We start from the raw sequence: 21114 nt of genomic DNA, 5'->3' as shown, positions 1-21114 counted from the left end.
CACGACACTCCAAAACCCCCCTCAGAACATCCCAGAACCCCCCACGAACACCCCCCACGTCACCCCAACAGTGCCCAGATTCCCCATTACTCACTTACACCATCTCTCCTCCACCCCAGTCAGTCCGGCAGCGAGTCAGTAGTGTTTCAAAGCCTCACCTTATTCTGAAACTCACCTACCACTACCTTCACTACTTCCCAAAGGCTCTAGTTGATGTTACACGGCTTTTTAAGGGTGTTTTTACGGTTCTATTGGCAGATTAACAAGGTTTCTGCATTAAGAACAGGAGAAGCACTCTTGTGAACGCTTTTAATCATCTCTGTGGCCTTTGGAAATAGTTGTGGTGAGAGGAAAGAGTTTTTGAATACCGTCCATGTCCGGCCACGTTTCTAAGAGTGCTGTGTTAGGAGGCTGGCTGGGTAGACTTCGTTGCATCTTTGCTACTTCAAATACTCTTCGTGTCCTTGTAGCTGGCTTAATAGTACTGGAAGGTAGATTGTGAAAGTAATGATAGTAGTAGTAATAGATGTAGTACTATTGTTGCAGCTGTGAAAGTAGTAGTAATAGAAGCAAGAGAAGGAAAAGGGACAGTGATAGTAGTAGTAGTATAAATAGTATACATACCAGCACTGTAATTGTAAGAATAACGATAGTAGGAATAATAAAAGTAGTAATAGTAGTAGTAGTAGTAGGAAAAGTAGGAATTTGAATGAAAGCAGTAACAGTATTTATAGTAGCATAAGTAGCACTAGACAAATAATGCTGAAATCGTGTAGAAGATTGTCATAGAAGGATAAAAATTGTGTAACTAGTAACAGTTGACCAGAAGCAAAACTCAAAATAGAGACTTGTCATGGGAAGAGACACTTTGCATTTTAATTAGACGTGGAAATAAATAAGTAAGAGAGATATAACGTTAGCAAATATGTTTAGTACGTATGTAGCACGAATGTTGGTTGCGTCAGAAGATTACGAAGCGGTAGAAATAATAAAGAGAAAAATGAGCGAAAGAAACTAAGAAAAATATGAAAGAAGGAATGTTAAGAAATGTAGAAATATATAATTAGGATGAATATAGCAAGGAAAATGTGATTCTGTAATTGGTTCTTAGTTCATAACATGCCACCTCTCTCTCTCTCTCTCTCTCTCTCTCTCTCTCTCTCTCTCTCTCTCTCTCTCTCTCTCTCACTTATTCCTCGTCATCTTCCTCCCTGTTTTTCCATTCCTCCACATTCTTTCCTTTCTCCCTCCCTTTTCTTTATTCATTTGTCCCTCTCTCTCTCTCTCTCTCTCTCTCTCTCTCTCTCTCTCTCTCTCTCTCTCTCTCTCTCTCTCTCTCTCTCGTTTATTCCTCGCCATCTTCCTCCCTGTTTTTCCATCCTTCCACATTCCTTCCTTCCTCCTTCTTTATTCATTTTCTTCTCGTCACGTTCACCCATTTCTCCTCCTTCCCTTATATCCCTGTTTCATCTCCCTTTGGTCTCCTTTCCCCTTTTTTTTTCCCTTCCCATACCTTCCCTTCCTTTCCTTCCCGTCCTTGCTTAAGTTAGGGCACTTAAGCTTACAATGATGAGTTGACGCGTGACGGAACTTAAGTGAGAGAATGGTTAGCTTTCAATGGTGAAGTTTGGTGATAGGGGTTAAAAAAGATGCATACATACATACATACATACACACTTGTTTGAGATGTATGGGTGATTGTATGTGTAGAAATAAGGGGAATTATGGAACTTTGGGTGTTGTTGTCACTGTGTTTGAGTAGAGTGAAGGGGTGAAATGCACGCACACACACATGCACACGCACACGTACACGCATATTCACGCCATTTTTTAGCATCGAAATGTTTGACTTAAGAAAAATGAGGTGAGAAAAAAAGGCTAGAAGTGAATAAATACGTAAGTTTACAACAGAGAGAGAGAGAGAGAGAGAGAACGTGCCCGTGTTGCAAAAGGAGGAATTAATCTCTGACGTTCTCTTTCGTGGGGGAATAAGATAGGGACGGTCACCACTCACATCTACTCCTCCTCCTCCTCCTCCTCCTCCTCCTCCTCCACGACATTCACCAGCACGTCACTCCAGCAGCCGCCACCTCGGTCGCTCCTAATCGCTTCTCGACAGTTGAAACAAAAAGATCACAAGTACCAGTGTTTGTGAAAGCGCTGTGTTCCTTTGCGCTGTCTTGTGATTTTGTGTGTGACTTCGTTCTTGCGCGTGAGATTAAGTGCTTAGAATACGCTGGTGTAGTGATCGAGTGCGTGTGGTGATAGTAAAGGCCTTGTAGTAGTAGTAGTAGTAGTAGTAATTGTAGTAGTGGGATTTTTTCTTCTTCGTTTTCTTTCTTTTTAACGGTGCGTGCGTGTGTGGATTCGTGTTCTAATCTCCTAAATCCACTCCCTTTTTTTTTTTTTTTTTTTTTCGTTTCGTGTGCTTTTGTCTGCATAATAAGAGAAAAAAAATATGAGAAGAGTCTTAATGTTTAGTTCAAGAACACAAATGTACTTGCGGTGGTGGTGGTGGTGGTGGTACTACTATTACAACTACTTATTTCTAGTGCTGAGTGTGGTGCAGTGTTCATGCGTGTGTCTGTTACCATTCATTGCGCTTCCTCCTGCCAAGACGATAAGAAAAATGGGAAAGAAAGCTGAAAATTGTATTCTTGTGGTTCCTATTTTTTTACTTTTCTTTCTTTTAGTTCGCGTGGAAGTCAAGACAAATATATCATGGCGTTAGTTTCTCCTCTTCTCCTCCTCCTCCTCCTCCTCCTCCTCCTCCTGTTATTATTATTTCGTTCTTATCCTTCTTCTTTTTGTTCATTCCCTCTTCGTTTTCTTCCTCCCACTTGCCCTTCTCTTTTTTTTTCTCATTACTATTATTTTTATTCTTGTCCCTCCTCCTCCTCCTCCTCCTCCTCCTCCTCCTCCTCCTCCCTCAAAGTCTAAAGCATCGAAAAAGAAGGAAAAACAAAGGCACATCGGAGTCAAACCTTACTATACCTAACCGTACCCATCCTACCCCTCCCCCCGACACCACCGAACCCCCCCCCCACCAATCCCCTTCCTTCTGCTGCATCTCTCATTTACTTGCCGTGTTCCTTGCCCTGATAAATCCTTCTCCCCCCCCCCAACCCTCCCACACGGCACATCAGGAAAGGGTCGAAGTATTGAAAGAGACATGAAAGCTTGTTGTGTGTGTGTGTGTGTGTGTGTCTGAGATTACGTGCTTTTTCTCTAGTATATTATGAAGTCTGAGTAATGAAAGACACAAAGAGGATAATTTTTTTTTTTCTTGTCATTTTTGTTGTGATTGCGTGTTGGGTTTTTTTTTTTTTTTCTTTTCTTTTTTCCTTCGTTTTGTGTGGTGAAGGAAATTAATGGGAAGCTTTTTTTTTTTTTTTTTTTTAGAGCTAAACTAGGTGACCACTTTTATTTATTCATTTTAGTTGATTTCTAGAATTTAACTTTTTTTCACTGCGATTGGTACTTTCAGCGAATTTTTTTTCTTTTTGTTTTTATTTTTTAACTTTAATTTCCTTTTTTGCTATTTTGTATTCATTTTTATTGGGTTTCTAGTTCTATTGATTTATTTTTTAAATATTCATCTTACCTACTTTCATATATGTTAAAATTCCCTTCATCTGATTCCTTAATACGCCAAAAAATACAACAAAAAAATCAAATCAAATCTTTCTATTTTTACTATTTTTGTATTTACTTTCTATTTAGTTTCTAGTTTTATTGATCTATTAAGTTTATTTATCCTACTTTATTATGTGTGAAAATTCCCTTGATCTGACTCCTAAATACGCCGAAAAAAAAAATCAAATGAGAAACCAAAATCTGAAAGAATATCGTACGCTAAGAGTTCATTTATTTATCCTACTATGTGTAAAAATTCCCTTGATCTGATTCCTTGATACGCTGAAAGTAAAAATGATAATGATAATAATAAATAAATAAATAAGATAAAATAAAAAGAAATATTGAGAGAATATCGTACGCTAGGAGTGAGATTCTATAAGTTTTGCTTGGGTTGGGAAGGCGGCGAAGTTTGTGCAATACATCACGCTGGGTCCGAGAGGTGACAAGGGACAAACAAAGGCTGCTCCGTTCGTCTGTCTGTCTGTCTGTCTGTCTGAGTTGCAGTCTGAGTGTGAGTTTCAAAACTTTCGTGCCTGGATACGATTTTTATGTTGCTTTGTTTCGTCAAGGCGTGATGAATGAAACAGGATATATTAAAAGTAATCTTCTTTCCTCCTTTTTGACGTTCAGTTTTAGATTCTTCCTTGTTAGGATATTTTAGTATATTTTGTTTTTGTTTAATATTTGTTATATATATATATATATATATATATATATATATATATATATATATATATATATATATATATATATAATTTTTTTGTGTGTGTATTTGTTTTATTTATTTACTTTTTTCTTTGAGGAGCACCTGGAAAATATTTTGAAACTTTTTCTTTTTTTCATATTTGGCGTTAATTTCAAGGTTCTGTGTGACGATACATATATTCTGCTTATTTCTTACCTTTTATTTTTTTTTTCTTTCTCTTACTTATCTATTTTCATTTATTTTTTCATACATTCTTTTTTTCACAAAGACGAGAGAAGGAAATAACAGTTGAATATATTAAAATAAGTAATTCTTTCCTATTTCTCATATTTTGCTGTTAATTCCAAAGGTTCTCCGCGACCCAGCACTGTGTTACATGTTAAGCCAGTGAACCAACCACCCGCCTCTCACACAATAGGCGTCCCTCCTGAACCGTGCTGGCTACACTGGCCCGTATTCTGAAGCGCTCTGCTCTCACCACCACTATTGTCAAAGGTTACAGAGATGACTGGCCGGGTTTCCACGAGTGTTTCTCCCGTTGATAGTGTAGAAATGTTGTTAATCTGTCACTAGAATTATGAAAATATCCTTAAAAACCCGCATAGCTTCAACCAGAGTTAATAATGTGGTGAAGCGCGTAAGTGTTTCAGATTACTGTCCTCCCAGCAACTCCAGTTTGTCATGGTGTCAATTTTTGCCTTCGTTTTCTCATGTGTTATAGATGAGCGTGGATTACAAGTTCAATCCAGCGAGTTGTCTTGAATGTAAATATCTGTTAATCCCACAAGATATACAACAAAGACGAAAAAAGAAAGATTATTGAAATAACATTAGCGTTTTAATGTGAGAGTTAGGCTATAGGTTAAATTTTTATTCATTTACTTTATTTATTTCACTGCTAATTCACGACTCGATAAAGCGACATATTGTTTTGCCTAGAAGCAAATATCTAGAAGTAAATAAGCAAAGATTAGGTGCGTAATTCCAGAATCAAACACTGATAGATTGATCTGGAAACTCGAGAACAAGAAAATCCTTGGACGTGGTTTTCACGCAGAACAGAACAATTTAAACTTGGCTTTTCCTCGCAGAACGTGTCTCAACAGCGCAAAACTCAGCAATTCAAACGTGTCTCCCCCCGCGCAAAACAAAGAAATTAAAGTATTTCTTTCCTGCCCAAAACAAGGAAATTCAAACGTGTCTTTCCCGTGCAAAACTCTAAGAAATTCAACCGTATCTCAAACAGCCAAAAGATCAAAGAAATTCAGAGGTGTCTCTCCCGCGCAAGACAAAGAAATTCAAACGTACCTTTCCCGCGCAGAACTAAAAGAAAAAAAATAATGGTGACTGATACCGCCTAAGTTAATGGCAGAACAAACTGTCGTCAAAGGAAAAGGAAATGAAGGAAGGAAAAGAGAATTCTGCGCTGCGTTTCATCTGAAGGAGTGCGTCTGTAGTACACCCACTTCTACTGCGGCGTCCCTCAGAGCCCCAAGCCCGCCACCAAGCATGGGAGGTACTGACGGGGACCCCTCGGCCTCCACGGCGCCCAAGAAGTAGGTGTAGGTGGCGGTGGTTCAGTGAGATCGCTCATTCGCTTGTTCGTTCATTAAGTGTGTTTTTCTTTGCGTGAATGATGTAATAGATTGAATGAAAGTGGTTCATCATTTTTTTTTTCTTTTTGTATTCTCTTTCTTTTCATTTCTTCATTCACTTGGTTTTTGTAAGAGTAATTGAATGGAGTAATGAGAGTATATGGGATGTCATTTTTTGCTTGTAAGATTAAAAGTGTTAAAACGAGACTTTATTTGTCGTAGAGAGAGAGAGAGAGAGAGAGAGAGAGAGAGAGAGAGAGTCATCCACATGCAAAACCTGGTTACAGAATTACCAAGAAGTTTTTTTTCCTTGTATAACTCGATCAGATGACTCGCAGTAAGTTCCCTCCCTTCGTGTGCGTAGCCTACTTGTCCCCTTCTAACTAGTAGCCGCTCCCCGTAATAGTGAAAGGTCTATATACATACTTCCTCCTCCACCCATCGTAGTTAGTGTATCTAGTTTTACGAGAGAATATGCCAAAAAAAAAGTAAAAAAAAATAAAGATAAAAAGGATAATTAGTTCATTGTAAATAGAGTATATCTGAAATTATTGTTTTGGTATACTATTTTTAAGTTAGTTGCTGTTAGGCTTTTTGCTTTTATTTTATTTTTTTATTTTTGTGAGTTCATGCTAATCCTTCTTTTATTCCTTTGTGGCTTTTTATTTGTTGTTTTGGGATTAGGATAGTATTTAAATCTTTTTTTTTTTCGTTTCTTTCAGTATTTCACCCAGTTTTGAGATCCATTACACCTTATTTTTCCTTCTTTTTTTTAAGCTGTTCTAGGGAGCAATTTACTTTTATTAACTAACATCTTTTCTTTGGGACTTAGGTACCTGTAGAAAGTTAGGACATGATATAACTTTACTTTTATAGGTTTTTCTTTCTTTCTTTCTTCGTTTATTTCTTGTATTTCCAAATCAGATCTTTAAAATGTATCTTATTTTCTCCTTTCTATCTGTTCTCTTTTTTTCTCGCTATTTCACGGGATTAATTACAAAGTTAGGATATTTTTTGACGCGTTCTCGCCCTGGGGAACGCCGTCATGTTTATAGCAAGCTTCTGAGAGCCGCCACCAGAGGTTCAGGAGCAACAAGACATGGCGGCGACAGCAGAGTACCTTGAGTAGCACCTAGACAACAGATCCGTGGCGGGCTGGGAGGAAGGAGCCAAGTAGTGACGGTACGTGTGTGTCGTCTCCAAACAGGCGCCATGTGGGAGACGAGGAGGACGAGTTGTCTGAGGTGGAGCCCGATGCGGTGCCGCAGGAGGTGAGGGAGTGGCTGGCCTCAACCTTCACGCGTCAGCTCAACACCTCACGCAGAAAGACGGACGAGAAGCCAAGGTTTAGGTGAGTCTCCAAAAAAATTTGTCGTACTTTTGAGTTCATGGATTTTCAAGTTGTGTAGCTAATTGTTACTGTATTTGTGCTGTGTGTACGTTAAGCCAAGGTTTAGGTGAGTGTCCAAAACAGTCACACTTTTGAGTTTCTGGGATTTTTAAGTTGTGTTATTAATTGTTACAGCATTTGTGCTCTGTTACGATAAGCCAAGGTTTAAGTTAGTGTCTAAGACGAGACGAGTTACTGGGATTTTCAAGAGCTTTTGAAGCAATGTTACTGTGTGTTTCAAGGTGTAGAGTTCAAAACGAGTCCTACTGAGTTCATCGAAATTTTCAAGATGTTATGTGGCTGATTGTTTCTGCAGGTTCTCTGTTACGGGACGCCAAGGTTTAGAGTGTCCAAAACGAGTTCCATCTTCGAGTTACTGGAATTTTCAAGGGGGTTATAAGGCTCAGATTATAAAATGACGACTTAAGGAACATGCTTTACACGCTACCAATTGAAAACCCCAATAATTTTCATAACATCCTTCAAAAAGTAGTCAAGGTTAGGTTAAAGTTAGATTTGATTCATTCGCTCATTAATTCTGGTACTGATGCCATTGTATAGATCACGAATTGAGAACATAATTTGCCGAGAAAGTAATGAATAGGCTAGGGTTATTTTTATTTCCCTAATACCCGACTCTGTTTTCTTCATTTTGTTTTCTACACCCTCTTCCCTGCAGGTCCGTGGCCAATGCAATCCGCGCGGGTATCTTCGTGGAACGGATCTACAGACGCCTTTCCTCGGCCACCTTCCTGCAGCTTCCCCCAGAGGTCACCCGCATCCTGAAGGTCAGTAATTATTCTCTGATAAACCCGTATTCTACAAAGAACAATGTATTCATAGGTGTTTCAGATTATTGTGCAGATTGTCATAAGTGCTTATATTTTTCCCCCCTTTTCTTTATTTTTAACACAGATTCCATGTTAAACAATCATTTGAGTCCAGTACAGTTATAGCAGTACTTAAAAACTTCAACATCCATTCCATTACATTTTTGCTGAAAGTGTTATAGATGAAATGCCGAAACGTTTAAAAAAGTGTTAGTCAGTTAGTTTGTGGAAAGGAAGATGATATCGTAGTTACTTATAATACAGTGTTATCATAATAGGTTGATAGGTTTGAAGGACGTTTTTAACGCGAAAATCCTCTTAAATTTTGCTTGCTAAAAAGAAGCAGTGAAGTATAGGAAGAATTGATGAAAATACGGCTTTTAATAGGTTGATAAAGAGTTTTAAAGATGACTAGCTTAGAATTTATAGAAAAGAAACAAGAAAAGACGATGATTTTTACTTTAACCTATTGCGAAGTAGAAGTTTTAGAATTAGATATCTTTTTAACCTGCAGTGGAATCATTACTAGTAAGATGCAGAAAGAGCTGTATTCGTGAGGAAACTCGTTCAGGTAGAAAGAAAGAACATGTAACCACTAGTATTTTCCTCACTAAATCAAAAGATAGTAATGACACGCGCGCTGCTGTAATAAAGAGAGAAAGGTTCAGAGTTGCGTGCAGAGAGTCGGTGCTTCACGAGCTTGACGACTCAGTGTGTTGGTTGAAGATTCGTTGAAGCGACCACCTCACGCAGACAAAGGAAGGTCAGAGGAGGAAACGGGAATGTTGGACGGGAATACTGACTTGACTTTTGCTTAGGTAGTGGTTCTTTTTAAGTTTATTTCCTTGTAGTTGTGATGTTGAATATTTGTTGTTGTTTTTTATCATTTTTATCATTGTTTTACTTAGACGTTGGTTCTTTTTCTGTTTATTATCATTATCATTATTATTATTATTATTATTATTTTTATACTTGGTTTATTCGTATGGCTTTGATGATAAACGGATATTTCCTCCTCCTTTTCCTTTTCCTTTTCCTTTTCCTTTTCCTTTTCCTTTTCCTTTTCTCCTCCTCCTCCTCCTTCTCCTCCTCCTTCTCCTTCTCCTTCTCCTTCTCCTTCTCCTCCTCCTCCTCCTCCTCCTCCTCCTCCTCCTCCTCCTCTTCTCGCCCTTGAGGCACGCTGCTGGGAGCAACTTATGAAACACTTCCTGCAAGAATCTTGGAAAAAGTGTTGTAGTGAAGCTTTTTGAGTCAACTTTTGCCAGAACTGTGATCAACTCAAGCCTTGGGAAATATTAGTGTTGCCATTTTGCCTTTTTCTTTTTCAGTTTTGCTTGTTGTTTCCTGTTTCTTGTTTGTTTGTTTTTCTTTTCTTTTTCTTTGTGACAGGAAAGGAATTGGGTTCGCAGTTTTGTTTCCCATGTTTTTATTTATTTATTTTTTTTTTCTCGTACATAGTTTCTCTCTCTCTCTCTCTCTCTCTCTCTCTCTCTCTCTCTCTCTCTCTCTCTCTCTCTCTCTCTCTCTCTCTCTCTCTCTCTCTCTCTCTCTCTGCTGTTCCTTCTTTTATTTTGCTTTAGATACCATAATTATCAATATTCTTCTTCTTCTTCTTCTTCTTCTTCTTCTTCTTCTTCTTCTTCTTCTTCTTCTTCTTCTTCTTCTTCTTCTTCTTCTTCTTCTTCTTCTTCTCCTCCTCCTCCTCCTCCTCCTCCTCCTCCTCCTCCTCCTCCTCCTCCTCCTCCTCCTCCTCCTCCTCCTCCTCCTCATCGTCGTCCTCCGCACTTTCTAAACATATCTTAATACCGTGCCTTGGAAGTCTTAGAGAGAGAAAGAGAGAGAGAGGCTAAATATACTCCAAGTCGGACATGATGTACACACGAAAGACGACCTTGAGTGGGATTAAGAATGTCAGCGTGACTCCTTGTTCTCTGCTTACGTCAGAGCGCCAGAAAGAAGGGGGGTGGTGGTGGTGGTGGTGGTAGAAGGTAAAGGTAGAAGAAAGGGAGGGAATTAAGAGAGTAAACACCGTGAGACAAAAGGAGAAGACAAAGAAACTAGTAGAAGATGAGATGATGAACAGGAGTACGAAGAAAAGGGAGGAAAGTAGAAGAAAATAAGTAAGAGAAGTGTAGAGGGTGAAGATAGAAGAGAGGGAGGGAGAGATAAAGAACAGGAGTAAATACCAGGGCATAAAGGAACAAGAAGATAAAGACACTAGTGGAAAATGAGATGAAGAACAATAATACAAAGAAGAAAAGGGAAGAAAGTAGAAGAAAATACTCAAGAGAATTATAGAAGAGAGGAGAATTAAGACGAGAGTAATTACTAGCATGCAAAAGAACAAGATCAAGAAACTGGTAGAAATAATGAGATGAAGAACAATAATACGAAGAAAAGTAAGGAAAGCAGAAGAAAATACGTAAGAGGAGGAGGAACAAGAATAAAAAACGAACGCAAAGAAGAAATACTAGAAGAAATGGAGAAAACATGATTACAAAGAAAAATAGAAAAAGAATGGGAAGGAAAACGAGGAACAGAACAAAAAGGGCACAAGAAAAAAAAAAAAGTGATCATGAAGTAGAGGAGGAAGGAGAAGAGGGAGGGTGGGAAGAGAAGCAGTAATAGAAGAGGATAGGGTGAAATAGTAATAAAAAGAAGAGAAAAAATAGTAGTAATATTAGAGGGAAGAAAGAAAGTAAGTGATAGTAAAAGAGGAAATTTGAAATAGATTAGTACGAAGGTGGAAAAAGGAGGAAGAAAAGTAGAATTATTAACAGGAAAAGGAAAGGGAACAATAATAACAAGAAAACGAAGAATCGGACAAAACAATAAAAAAAAAACTCAACTAAACTCACAAACAAATAACAAGCACGCAACGTAAATAAAAACAAAACTATACAAAAATTCAAACTTAAGAAAAATCATCCTTGAAATTGATCTTCCTTTGGTGCAATGATAAGTGGGATAGATGGATACCTCTCCCTTTCCACCACCATTCCCTCGCTACACTTTACTCCATCCCACGTAATTGAGCCTCTTTTTGCCCCTGAATAGACGTATAATGGTAATGCGAAGAGTTTTTGTGGGTTTAGATGGAGTTAAGAAAGAAAAAGAGTTGGAACCTGATTAATAAAAGGACTTGATTCTCTATACCTTTTTGATCGACGGAAGGAGTTATGAGAGAGAAAGAGAGGCTTGGAATCGGATTAATAAAAGACTTGATTCTCTATAGCATTTTGATCACGGGTTTCTTTTATTTTCTTCCGTATTTTAACTAGAAGGTTGGCTCGGAACCCCCCTGCTATGTTAACTCCATGTGTGTTTTGCTTCCTTTTCACTCCCGCTGGTCATCTCAATCTAGACTAATATCTCTAAAGCATCAAAGAAAAAAAAATCTGGCTTCTTTTTAAAATCGTGAAATTACAGGGTGAATGACGGAAATTTTATCAGGAAAGGTGAATGGTATTATCTGTGTGGTGGGGAACTAAATTGTCCTTCCCTGCTGCTCTTCTAATGCCGCCCCCTGCCCCGTGAAGGAAGATTACTCAGATTAGGCTTGAAAAGTTTGTTGTTTGGAGATATTGTGAGTGAGGTGAGAGACTAAGATGAGTGTCAGTGAGTCAGAAGGAACAGGGGTGGTAGGTACAGGAGAAATGAAGGAAGAGTAAACAGAGACGTGAGAGGGAGAATGAGATGAACTATATGGTGAAAATAAACGATAGAAGATAGAAAAGGTTGAGTTAGTGGAGGAATGAGGGTATGTGAAGGAAAAGAAAAAAAGAAAAGAAAGATAATTAGAGAAAGACACGGAAAAAAGACTTAAAGAAAAAAACAAAAGAAAAATATACGAAATTTGTCGTACGGTGATTGCCACTTTTTTTTTATAGAATTAGTGTGTGAGTAACATTGATTTGTGAGAAAAGGTGAAGAATGTTGCTGTGTTATGAACTGAACTAAACTTAACTCCTTCAGTACTGGGACGCATTTTTACCTTGAGCTTTAGGTATGATTAGACGTTTTTTTATTGACATTAGGAAGGGTGTATAGAGGTCAAAATTAACTGCCAGAGTCTTCACTAGTGGTTTTAATCCCTCCCATAAGTTTCTGAAGCTGTATAAAATCATCAAATAGTAAGCAGAATGAATATGAAAACGTGTCATGGTACAGAAGGGATTAAAAGATACAAATGGTGAAGAGTGAAGAATTTGGACAAAGATAACATAAGACAATTCAGGAAAGTAATAGAATAAAGATTTTGGATGACCACATTTCTTATTTTCTTTACTAATTGGTAACTAAAATGTAGAGAGTATGCGAGCTGTTCTGTGTGATTTAAGGTGTATGTAGTATAGATGTGATGTCTTTCTGCTGTCCACCTCGTTCTTGCCTTCCCTCAGGTTCATGAAGACTGGACATAGTTTTGTTGTATCTATTGTCAGGAAAGTTGAAGGATGTTTTGCTCTCTTTGTAGTAGGATCGAAGTCTTTCTGCTGTCCATCTCGGTCTTGTATCCTCTCTGGTTCAAAATGGTTCATAAAGACTGGGCATAGTTTTGTTGTATCTATTGTCAGGAAAGGTGTAGAGTGTTTTTGCTGTCTTTGTAGTATGAATATGATGTCTTTCTGCTGTCCATCTTGGTCTTGTATCCTCTCTAGTTGAAAAAGAAAGACCGGGCATAGTGTTGTTGTATGCTATCTATTGTCAGGAAAGGTGAAGGGTGCTTTGCTGTCTTTGTAGTGGGATGTGAAGTCTTTCTGCTGTCTATCTCAATCTTGTATCCTCTGTAGTTGAAAGTTCATAAAGAAAGGCTAGGCTTGAATAGTTTGTTGTATCTACTGTCTCGCTGTATAATTAGTTTAGTATACAAAAGTAGTGATAACAAGATTTATAAGTACTTCTTCATATTTTTATAAAAACAAAATAAATACGCTTTGTAAATCCATCCTACTGAAATTAATGGAGCGACTAGGACAATAAATAGACGAACTGTATGAAAAGTAAAAGAACTTCAAGATGTGTGTGTGTGTGTGTGTGTGTGTGTGTGTGTGTGTGTGTGTGAAGTAGCAACGACCAACACTCAATAACAAGTTAGAAAAATAAACCTCACTGTCTTTAGAACCAGAACCAACAATTTTCTCACTAGGCTTGACCTCTAGAACAAACCTCCTTTCCGTCACTTCCTGCTGCTCTCCCTTCCTCCTGCCAGCGTGCGCACTTGAATAATACAGTGAATCTCAAATATTGGTCAATGTACGATGTGTGCAGGCAAGGAAACTAATAAGACTTGCTTCAAAAACGTGTGGTTCAGATTCCCTTGTTTTATTTGTGTTGGATTTGTTGGCATCGCTGTGTTGAAAGTATTGTGTGTAGCGATGCTGATAATTAAGGACTCGCAGTTACCACGTGTTTATTTATTTATTTATTTTTCTTTAACTATTGATCTTTAAGAAAACTGGCAATTTAGTGGGCGTTTTATTTATTTATTTATTCATTTATTTTTTTATTTTTTTATTTATCTTTATTTTATTTATTTTATTTGTTTATTTATTGGTTATATATTTATTTTTTTAATCTTTTGTTTTATTTTTTTCATTTATTTATTTATTTATTTTATTTTATTTTTTTTTTATTTTTTTTTTTTTTTTTTTTTTTATATATATATATATATATTTATTTATTTATTTATTTTTTTTTTTTTGCCAGTTTCCTCTCGTACATAAAAAGTATGGTTTCCAAAGTATGTGTTGGTGAATTTAAAACAGAATAGCCTATTTTGTATATTTATTTAAACCCCTCCTGGTGATTTAGATTTGCTTGCTTTATTTTCACCATCATGTGTTGGAAATTTTCACACAAGAATGTCAAATGTTTTATGCAGTTGTAGCCTTTATAAAATTTTCAAGGAACTCAAAAGCCACACTTGTCTATTCAATGGAGACTGATGTTCTTATTTGTACGTTCATTTTTCATCAGCGAGTGTTGAGAATTTATATACAAAATGTTAGTTGTTTTATACAACCTTCCTTTAAAGTTTCCTCTGAGGCTTAAAGGTCACACTTGTTCCTTTGATGATTAACATTTTTTCTTGTGTCATATTTATTTCCACCAACATTTGTTAAGAATATGCTAACAAAATACTAACTATTTCATACAACCTCTCCTTGACATGTTTACAGGGAGTTCATGTCACTGGGGTTTAATAAGTGAGCAGAAAAGTTGTTCTTGTATTATACTCTACATATTTCCACGTACATGTCTTATAGATATAGCTCTGCACCTGCAATATAACAATTACTTCATACAAGCTCTAAAACATTCACAAAGAGAGTTACACGTCACTTGGATTTAATTAGTGAGGAGGAATGTTGTTCGTACTCTACCTATTTCCACCCACGTGTGTTACAGATATAGTACTGTACCTGCAATATAACAGTTACTTCATACAACCACTTCTTGACATGTCTACAGGAAATTTACATGCCACTGGGGTTTGATTAGTGATCAGGAATGTTGTTCTTGCATTATACTCCACTTATTTCCACCCACATGGGTTGTAGATACAGTACTTTACCTAGAATATAACAATTACTTCATACAACTTTCTAAATCATTGATAAAGAGTTACATGTCACTTAGGTTTAATCAGTGAGCAGGAATATTGTTCTTGCATTATATTTTACTTATTTCCACCCACATGTGTTATAGATACAGTTCTGTACCTGCAATAGAACAATTACTTCATACAAGCTTAGCTACATGTCACTCTGGTTTAATTAACATGCAGGCTTATTTATCACAGAATCAGAAACATGCTTATTTTTCCTCTCCACATTCACATCCCCCTTCTCATCCTTCCCCATCCTCATACTTTTCATTTAGTTGTATTGTTTTTCCTCTCCCCTTCCACACTCCCTTCTCATCCTCCCCCATTCATCCTCATATTTTTCATTTATTATTATTATTTTCATCTCCCCTTCCACATCCCCTTCTCATCCTTCCCCATCCATCCTCATACCTCTCATTTATTATGGAATCAAGAGTACACTTATTTTTCCTCTTTCCCTCCACACCCTTTTTTCATCCTTCTCCGTCTTCATGCTTCTCATCCAACCCTAATCACATACCTTGGAGTTCTGCTACACTAATACAGTCAAGGCTTACTCCATGCTACAGTGTTATCAGGAGGCAGGAAAGTAGTCATGCAGAGAGCTGTGAAGGGCTAAGATACCTGACATTTCTCCCCGGTGGTGCTCTGCTGCCTCGTTCCTCACAGTTTAAAGGCAGCAGGATACTCTGGAGAGGAATTTGTGCCTTTTTATTGCCTCTCTCTCACCGCCTACTCGCCTGGCCTCACATTTCTTCCTCTTCTCTTCCTTGCTGCTTCTCTTCATTCTCCACTTCTTGCTTCTGTTCCCTCCCCTTTGCCTCCCCTTGTAATCTCTTCCTTGCCCACTTGTTAAGCTCATGTTTCCTCTTGTGTTTCTCCTCCTCCTCCTTCTCTTCCTCCTGCCTTGTGTTTACTCATTTACTGTCACTGTATTAAGGTGTGTTGCTTTTTACTGTCCTCTCATGCTTTTCATTGTTTTTTTTTTCTCCCTTAAATAGTTTCCCTACAGTTTCTTTCTATCTTGCTATTTTTTTCCATTTACCATTTTCCTTTGGTTTCTCATTTATTTATTAATTTCAACTCTTCATGTCTCTTCTTCCTTCGTTCATTAATTTTCTCCCTATTTCATCTCTCCACAGTTTTTTCTACCTTCTAATCCCTTCCTTTTACCACTTCCCCTTGATTTCTCATTTATTTACCCCTCATTCCATCTCTCCATGTTCTTCCACCTTTATTTTTTTATCACTTTTCCTCCCTATATCATCTCTCCACAGTTTTTCTACATTCCTTTCCATTCCCTTTTTTTCACCTTCAAGATTTTGTTTAAAAGTAAAAAGCACTCTGGTTCTAACAATTCTGAGCAGCTGTCACCTACCACCAACAGAGGAATGCTTGCCAGTCTTGTTACATCCTTTCCTTTGTGCAGAGACCCAAAGTTACAGAGCATTTCCTTCCCAGAGTGTGGATGAATGGAACTTTGATGTGTGGCGGCTACAAGAGGCCAGCGCCAACACTCCCCTCAGGTGCCTCGCCTACGAGCTCCTCAACCGCTATGGTCTCCTGCACAAGTTCAAGGTGAGTGTTGTGGTCTTGTGGTGTTACTTCATATACTGTAGTAGAAGTAGTAGATGTATTTGTGGTGGTGGTAGTCACTGTACTAGAAGTGGTAGTAGTAGGTGTAGTTATGATGGTGGTATGTAGTTGTTGCAGTAGAAGTGGTTGGTAGGTGCAGTAGTGGTGGTGGTAGTTGCTATAGTCGAAGTAGTAGGTGCAGTAGTGTTGGTAGTAGTTACTGTAGTAGAAGTAGTAGTAGTGGTAGGTGCTGTAGTTAAAGTAGTAATAAGTGTAGTTGTGGTACCACAGTGGTAGTTTTGTAGAAGTTTATGTCCAGTATTGTTAGTGGTGGTGGTGATGATGTAGTATAGATATTTTTCTTTTCCACATTATATACTCTATCATACCATTACTTTTCTTCACATATCTATACATAGTACTATTTACATGAATCTGTCTGTCTATCTTGTATTACTAGTTCTAATAATAATCATCTAGAGTCCTTTATACCATTGTCATCCCTACTATACTGTACACCACATTACATTTAACTACCTGCTCTTTATTAAGCCTTAACTGCTATTTGTACACCTTTTCCTAATAACTAACCATTCTGAGACATCTTTACTTGTGTCACAGTCACCTCCAATCAGAAAATGTGAAATCAGCTCTTTTTAATCCCCTTGATTAATAGAGATACATTTATAAAGATTTCTTGCATTACTTTTCCTGGTAATGTTCTAATCTTTAAACTTGTCAGAAAATGCAAAATCAAGTCTTTTAACCCCCTTGTTTCATAGATATACTTATAAAGACTTCATGCATTAGTTTTGCTGGTAATATTCCAATCTTTAAACTTGTCAGAAAATGCAGCATCAAACTTCATGCATTAGTTTTGGTCTTTCATATAGCATTGAAACATTCCAAACTGAGAGGGAGCATCAAACCACCACTTCCTCACCACACTGTCCACCTGCCCCAGATGCCGCCTGCCACACTGGAGACCTTCCTGACGCAGGTTGAGAACGGCTACTGCAAGTACAAGAACCCGTACCACAACAACGTGCATGCGGCTGACGTGCTTCAGACCATGCACTACATGCTCTCCCAGACTGGCCTCATGGTAGGGACAGAGACAGGGAGAGGAGGATGTGTACATGCGGGAATATTATTGAGTGTGTTAGAGTAAGGAGGGAGGAAGGAACCTAATCTACGCAAAAAAGTATGTCGGAGTAAAGAAGGAACTTATTCTCCACAAAAAGTATGTTGAAGTAAGGAAGAACCAAATCTCAAAAAGTATGTTAGAGTGAGGAAGGAACCAAATCTCAAAAAGTATGTTGAAGTAAGGAAGGAAGGAATTTAATCTCAAAAAAGTATGTTGGAGCAAGGAAAGAATCTAATTTCCTCAAAAAAGTATGCCAGAGTAAGGAAGGAATCTAATCACCTCAGAATAACCTAACCTAACTCACTCTCCTTCCCCAAGAAAACCTAACCTAGCGTAATCTCACCCCTAGAACTGGCTGAATGACGTTGAGATCCTCGCCACTCTGGTCGCAGCGCTCATCCACGACTTTGAGCACACCGGCACCACCAACAATTTCCACGTCATGTCAGGCTCTGAGACGGCCATCCTTTACAATGACCGGGCCGTGTTGGAGAACCACCATATCTGTGCCGCCTTCAGGTATGGCAATGGCACTGAATGATATCGATGTTGATGTACTTGCCTTTTTTTTTTTTTTTTTTTTTTTTTTTTTTCTCTCTCTCTCTCTCTCTCTCTCTCTCTCTCTCTCTCTCTCTCTCTCTCTCTCTCTCTCTCTCTCTCTCTCTCTCTCTCTCTCTCTCTCTCTCTCTCTCTCTCTCTTTTCTTCTCTCGTCATGTTATTTTGTGTTTTTTATTTTATTTTCATTTCATTCCTTTTCTTTCTTTTTGTCTGTCTTGGTGTTTTACTCTTTCTTTTTGTTCTCTTTTCCTTTTTATTTATATTTTTACCTTGGTCCGTGTGTTTTCTTCTTCGTCTTCTTCTTCTTCTTCTTCTTCTTCTTCTTCTTCTTCTTCTTCTTCTTCTTCTTCTTCTTCTTCTTGTAGTGGGGTTTTCAAGAGTGTTTTTCCAGTTAATAATGTAGAAATCTTGTCACTGCCTCTAGAATCATAAAAACACCTTCAAAAACTTGGATAGACTTAAATAAAGCCTTTTGAAATAGTGAAGGCAAAGCACAGAAGTGTTTGAGAATACAAGCCTCAGACCAACACTCACCATTGCACCATCACCACCCCCAGGCTGCTGCGCGCTGAGGAACACAACGTCCTGGTGAACCTGTCACGGGAGGAGTACAGGGAGTTCCGCAGCTTGGTGATTGAGATGGTGCTGGCCACAGACATGTCCTCCCACTTCCAGCAGATCAAGGCCATGAAGGCAATGTTGGCACTGCAGGACACCAGGTGGGTCGGGGAGTGTTGTGTGGGTGAAGGGGAGTTGTTCTTTGAGTTGTGGGTCAGTTTCCTTTTTTTTATATTCGTGTATTTTTGGAGAGTATTGTGTGGATGAAGGGAAATTGTTCTTTGAGTTGTCGGTCAGTTTCCTTTTTTTATATTTGTGTATTTATTGATTAGTATTTGTATGTTTTATTTTTATGATAAGATAACCACCATTTTCAAGTATGTTTTCTTTAATTGCTCAGAAAGATGAGGCATTATTTTCCCATAAGAATTAGTGTTATTAGTTGCCAAACTGTTCTGTACTGTGAAAGCTGATAACCTAAAAAAAACACCTCACTGTTATTTGGCACAGCTTTCCTTAACCACCAATCACTGTGAGACATTTTTATTTGTTCTACACCCATCTCCAATCTTCAAACTAGGTACAAATTGCTAAATCTATTCTTTCTCATCCCCTTGTTTCTTGAAAAGTTGCAAAGATTTCTTGCTTTACATTTGGTGTTATTTAACTACTTTTTATTAGAATGAAGAGTTAAACTTTCCATTACTTTTTTGTCTTTAACTTAAAATATGTAAATGTGTTTAGATTAGAATAATACATCAAGATAGAATCCTGTTACTAGTGACTGGATTGAAACACAACAACTAATGCAAGACTTTGCTGACACTTGGCTTGGTTCACAGCCTGGACAAATCCAAGGCCCTGTCCCTCGTCCTGCACTGTTGTGATATCTCCCACCCAAGCAAAAACTGGGTGTTGCATGAGCGCTGGACCACTCAGCTGCTGGAGGAGTTCTTCCGGCAGGGTGACAAGGAGAGGGAGCTCGGCCTGCCCTACTCCCCCCTGTGTGACCGCAACAACACCCTGGTGGCCGAGAGTCAGATTGGTGAGTGGCTCCTTCCTTCCCTCCTGTGAAGCACCTCAGTTCTCACTGTCACTGTCACTGCTGTCTGACACCACAGTGGTTAATTACTAATCACTCTCACACATCTTTTCCTGTTCCATAGCCGCCACCTCTCACAAAATTTGTTCTTTTTATCCTCTTCTTTCTTGTAGAGGCTTATGAATTTCCATGCATTGCTTTCAGTGCTGCAAATTATTGTCTAGCACAGTGGGAGAGTTAATCTTTAGTTCCCCTTAAAGTTTTTTTTTTTTTTTTTTTTTTTCCCCACAAAATAACATAATAAAATATAATCCTCATCTGTGTAGATATTATGAAAAATTGTGTTTAGGAATACAGAATTATATTGTACTAACCTCTTAATTATTAAAAAATATAGTGATTATTCTGAAAAGTTCCCAAATACAGTTCCTAAATGTAAAATTCATTTTATGTATGTGTTATATGGAAAAGTGTTCATCAAGAAAGCAATTTTCCTTTAAGGTTTCATTGACTTCATCGTTGACCCGAGTCTGGGTGTGTGTGGCGACCTGCTGGACAAGGTGGCAGCGCTGTCCGTGCCACCGTCCACACCAACCATCGCTGAGGAGCCACACAATGGTGAGTGCCACCACACACCACACCATTACCGTGCTTTCTAATGCCATATTGTAAAGTAGAAATAGTCAGTCTGATTCTTTGTTTTAGGTACTGATGGACTTATTTTGTCTTTAGCTCTGATACATAAATGCAAAATTTACATTTATAGATAAAAATGTCAAAAAAAAATTCATTCAGAAAATTAATGAAAATGTTGAATGGAAGTTATATGAAATCTGTCCTTGATCTTCATATGTGAATTTTTTAATGTAGTATAACATTTCAAGAGACATGGTTCTCATAAATTGTGAACCTTTTTTTCATCCTTGTTAGAAATGCATGTTACAGCTTGAAGCATTACTTAGCTGAGCCACTCATGAGCCACCAGGACTGGAGACAAAATAAGAGTAACAGACACAGACCCGAAGGAAGAAGGGCAATGATAGTCTAAGAATAGCACCATGCCTTGCTCATTGTAGCTGCCCTTGCAGAGCCAGGCGGCCCCATCAAGCGGCCAGTGCGCCCTGGGGGAGTGGTGGGCGTGGAGGTGCGGCGGCCCTGGCAGGACTGTCTGGCCGCCAACAAGGCCCGCTGGAAGGAACGAGCCATGAAAGGTGACCTGTCAATTACCACTACTCTACCTTGGCCAAAACAAATCCATATCAAAGAATACAAATAAATATAAGTTTATTCTTTTCAGCACGTACAGTTGGCTCCATATACTTGATGAACCAGTTTCCACCTATATTTTTAACAAAAGTGACATCTGTCCTCTTTGTGCATGGCAGCCGTCATTGGCTAAAGTTGCTTCTGACATGTATCATAGGCCTGCCTTCTTCCTCTCTTCCTCCTCGATCCCCATACCTCTC

The 21114-nt window shown here is 38.3% G+C and overlaps 1 protein-coding gene across 7 annotated transcripts in view; it reads left to right on the top strand.

Annotated features, from left to right (window-relative positions):
• The window catches only part of LOC123512049 (calcium/calmodulin-dependent 3',5'-cyclic nucleotide phosphodiesterase 1-like), a 509263-nt gene that overhangs the window by 484402 nt on the left and 3747 nt on the right, over positions 1-21114 (top strand). For all 7 annotated transcript variants that reach the window (XM_045268216.1, XM_045268214.1, XM_045268212.1 and 4 more), the window contains 9 exons: positions 7148-7291; positions 8010-8118; positions 16229-16345; positions 17307-17447; positions 17839-18008; positions 18606-18767; positions 19449-19651; positions 20150-20266; positions 20737-20859. In XM_045268216.1, the coding sequence (XP_045124151.1) occupies positions 7148-7291; positions 8010-8118; positions 16229-16345; positions 17307-17447; positions 17839-18008; positions 18606-18767; positions 19449-19651; positions 20150-20266; positions 20737-20859 (1286 nt within the window). The remainder of the gene's footprint in view (positions 1-7147; positions 7292-8009; positions 8119-16228; positions 16346-17306; positions 17448-17838; positions 18009-18605; positions 18768-19448; positions 19652-20149; positions 20267-20736; positions 20860-21114) is intronic.

The sequence above is a fragment of the Portunus trituberculatus genome, chromosome 32 (assembly GCF_017591435.1).
Source record: "Portunus trituberculatus isolate SZX2019 chromosome 32, ASM1759143v1, whole genome shotgun sequence".
NCBI lineage: Eukaryota > Metazoa > Arthropoda > Malacostraca > Decapoda > Portunidae > Portunus > Portunus trituberculatus.
The sequence above is the reverse complement of the archived record's forward strand: the minus strand, read 5'-3'. Positions and strand labels throughout refer to the sequence as shown.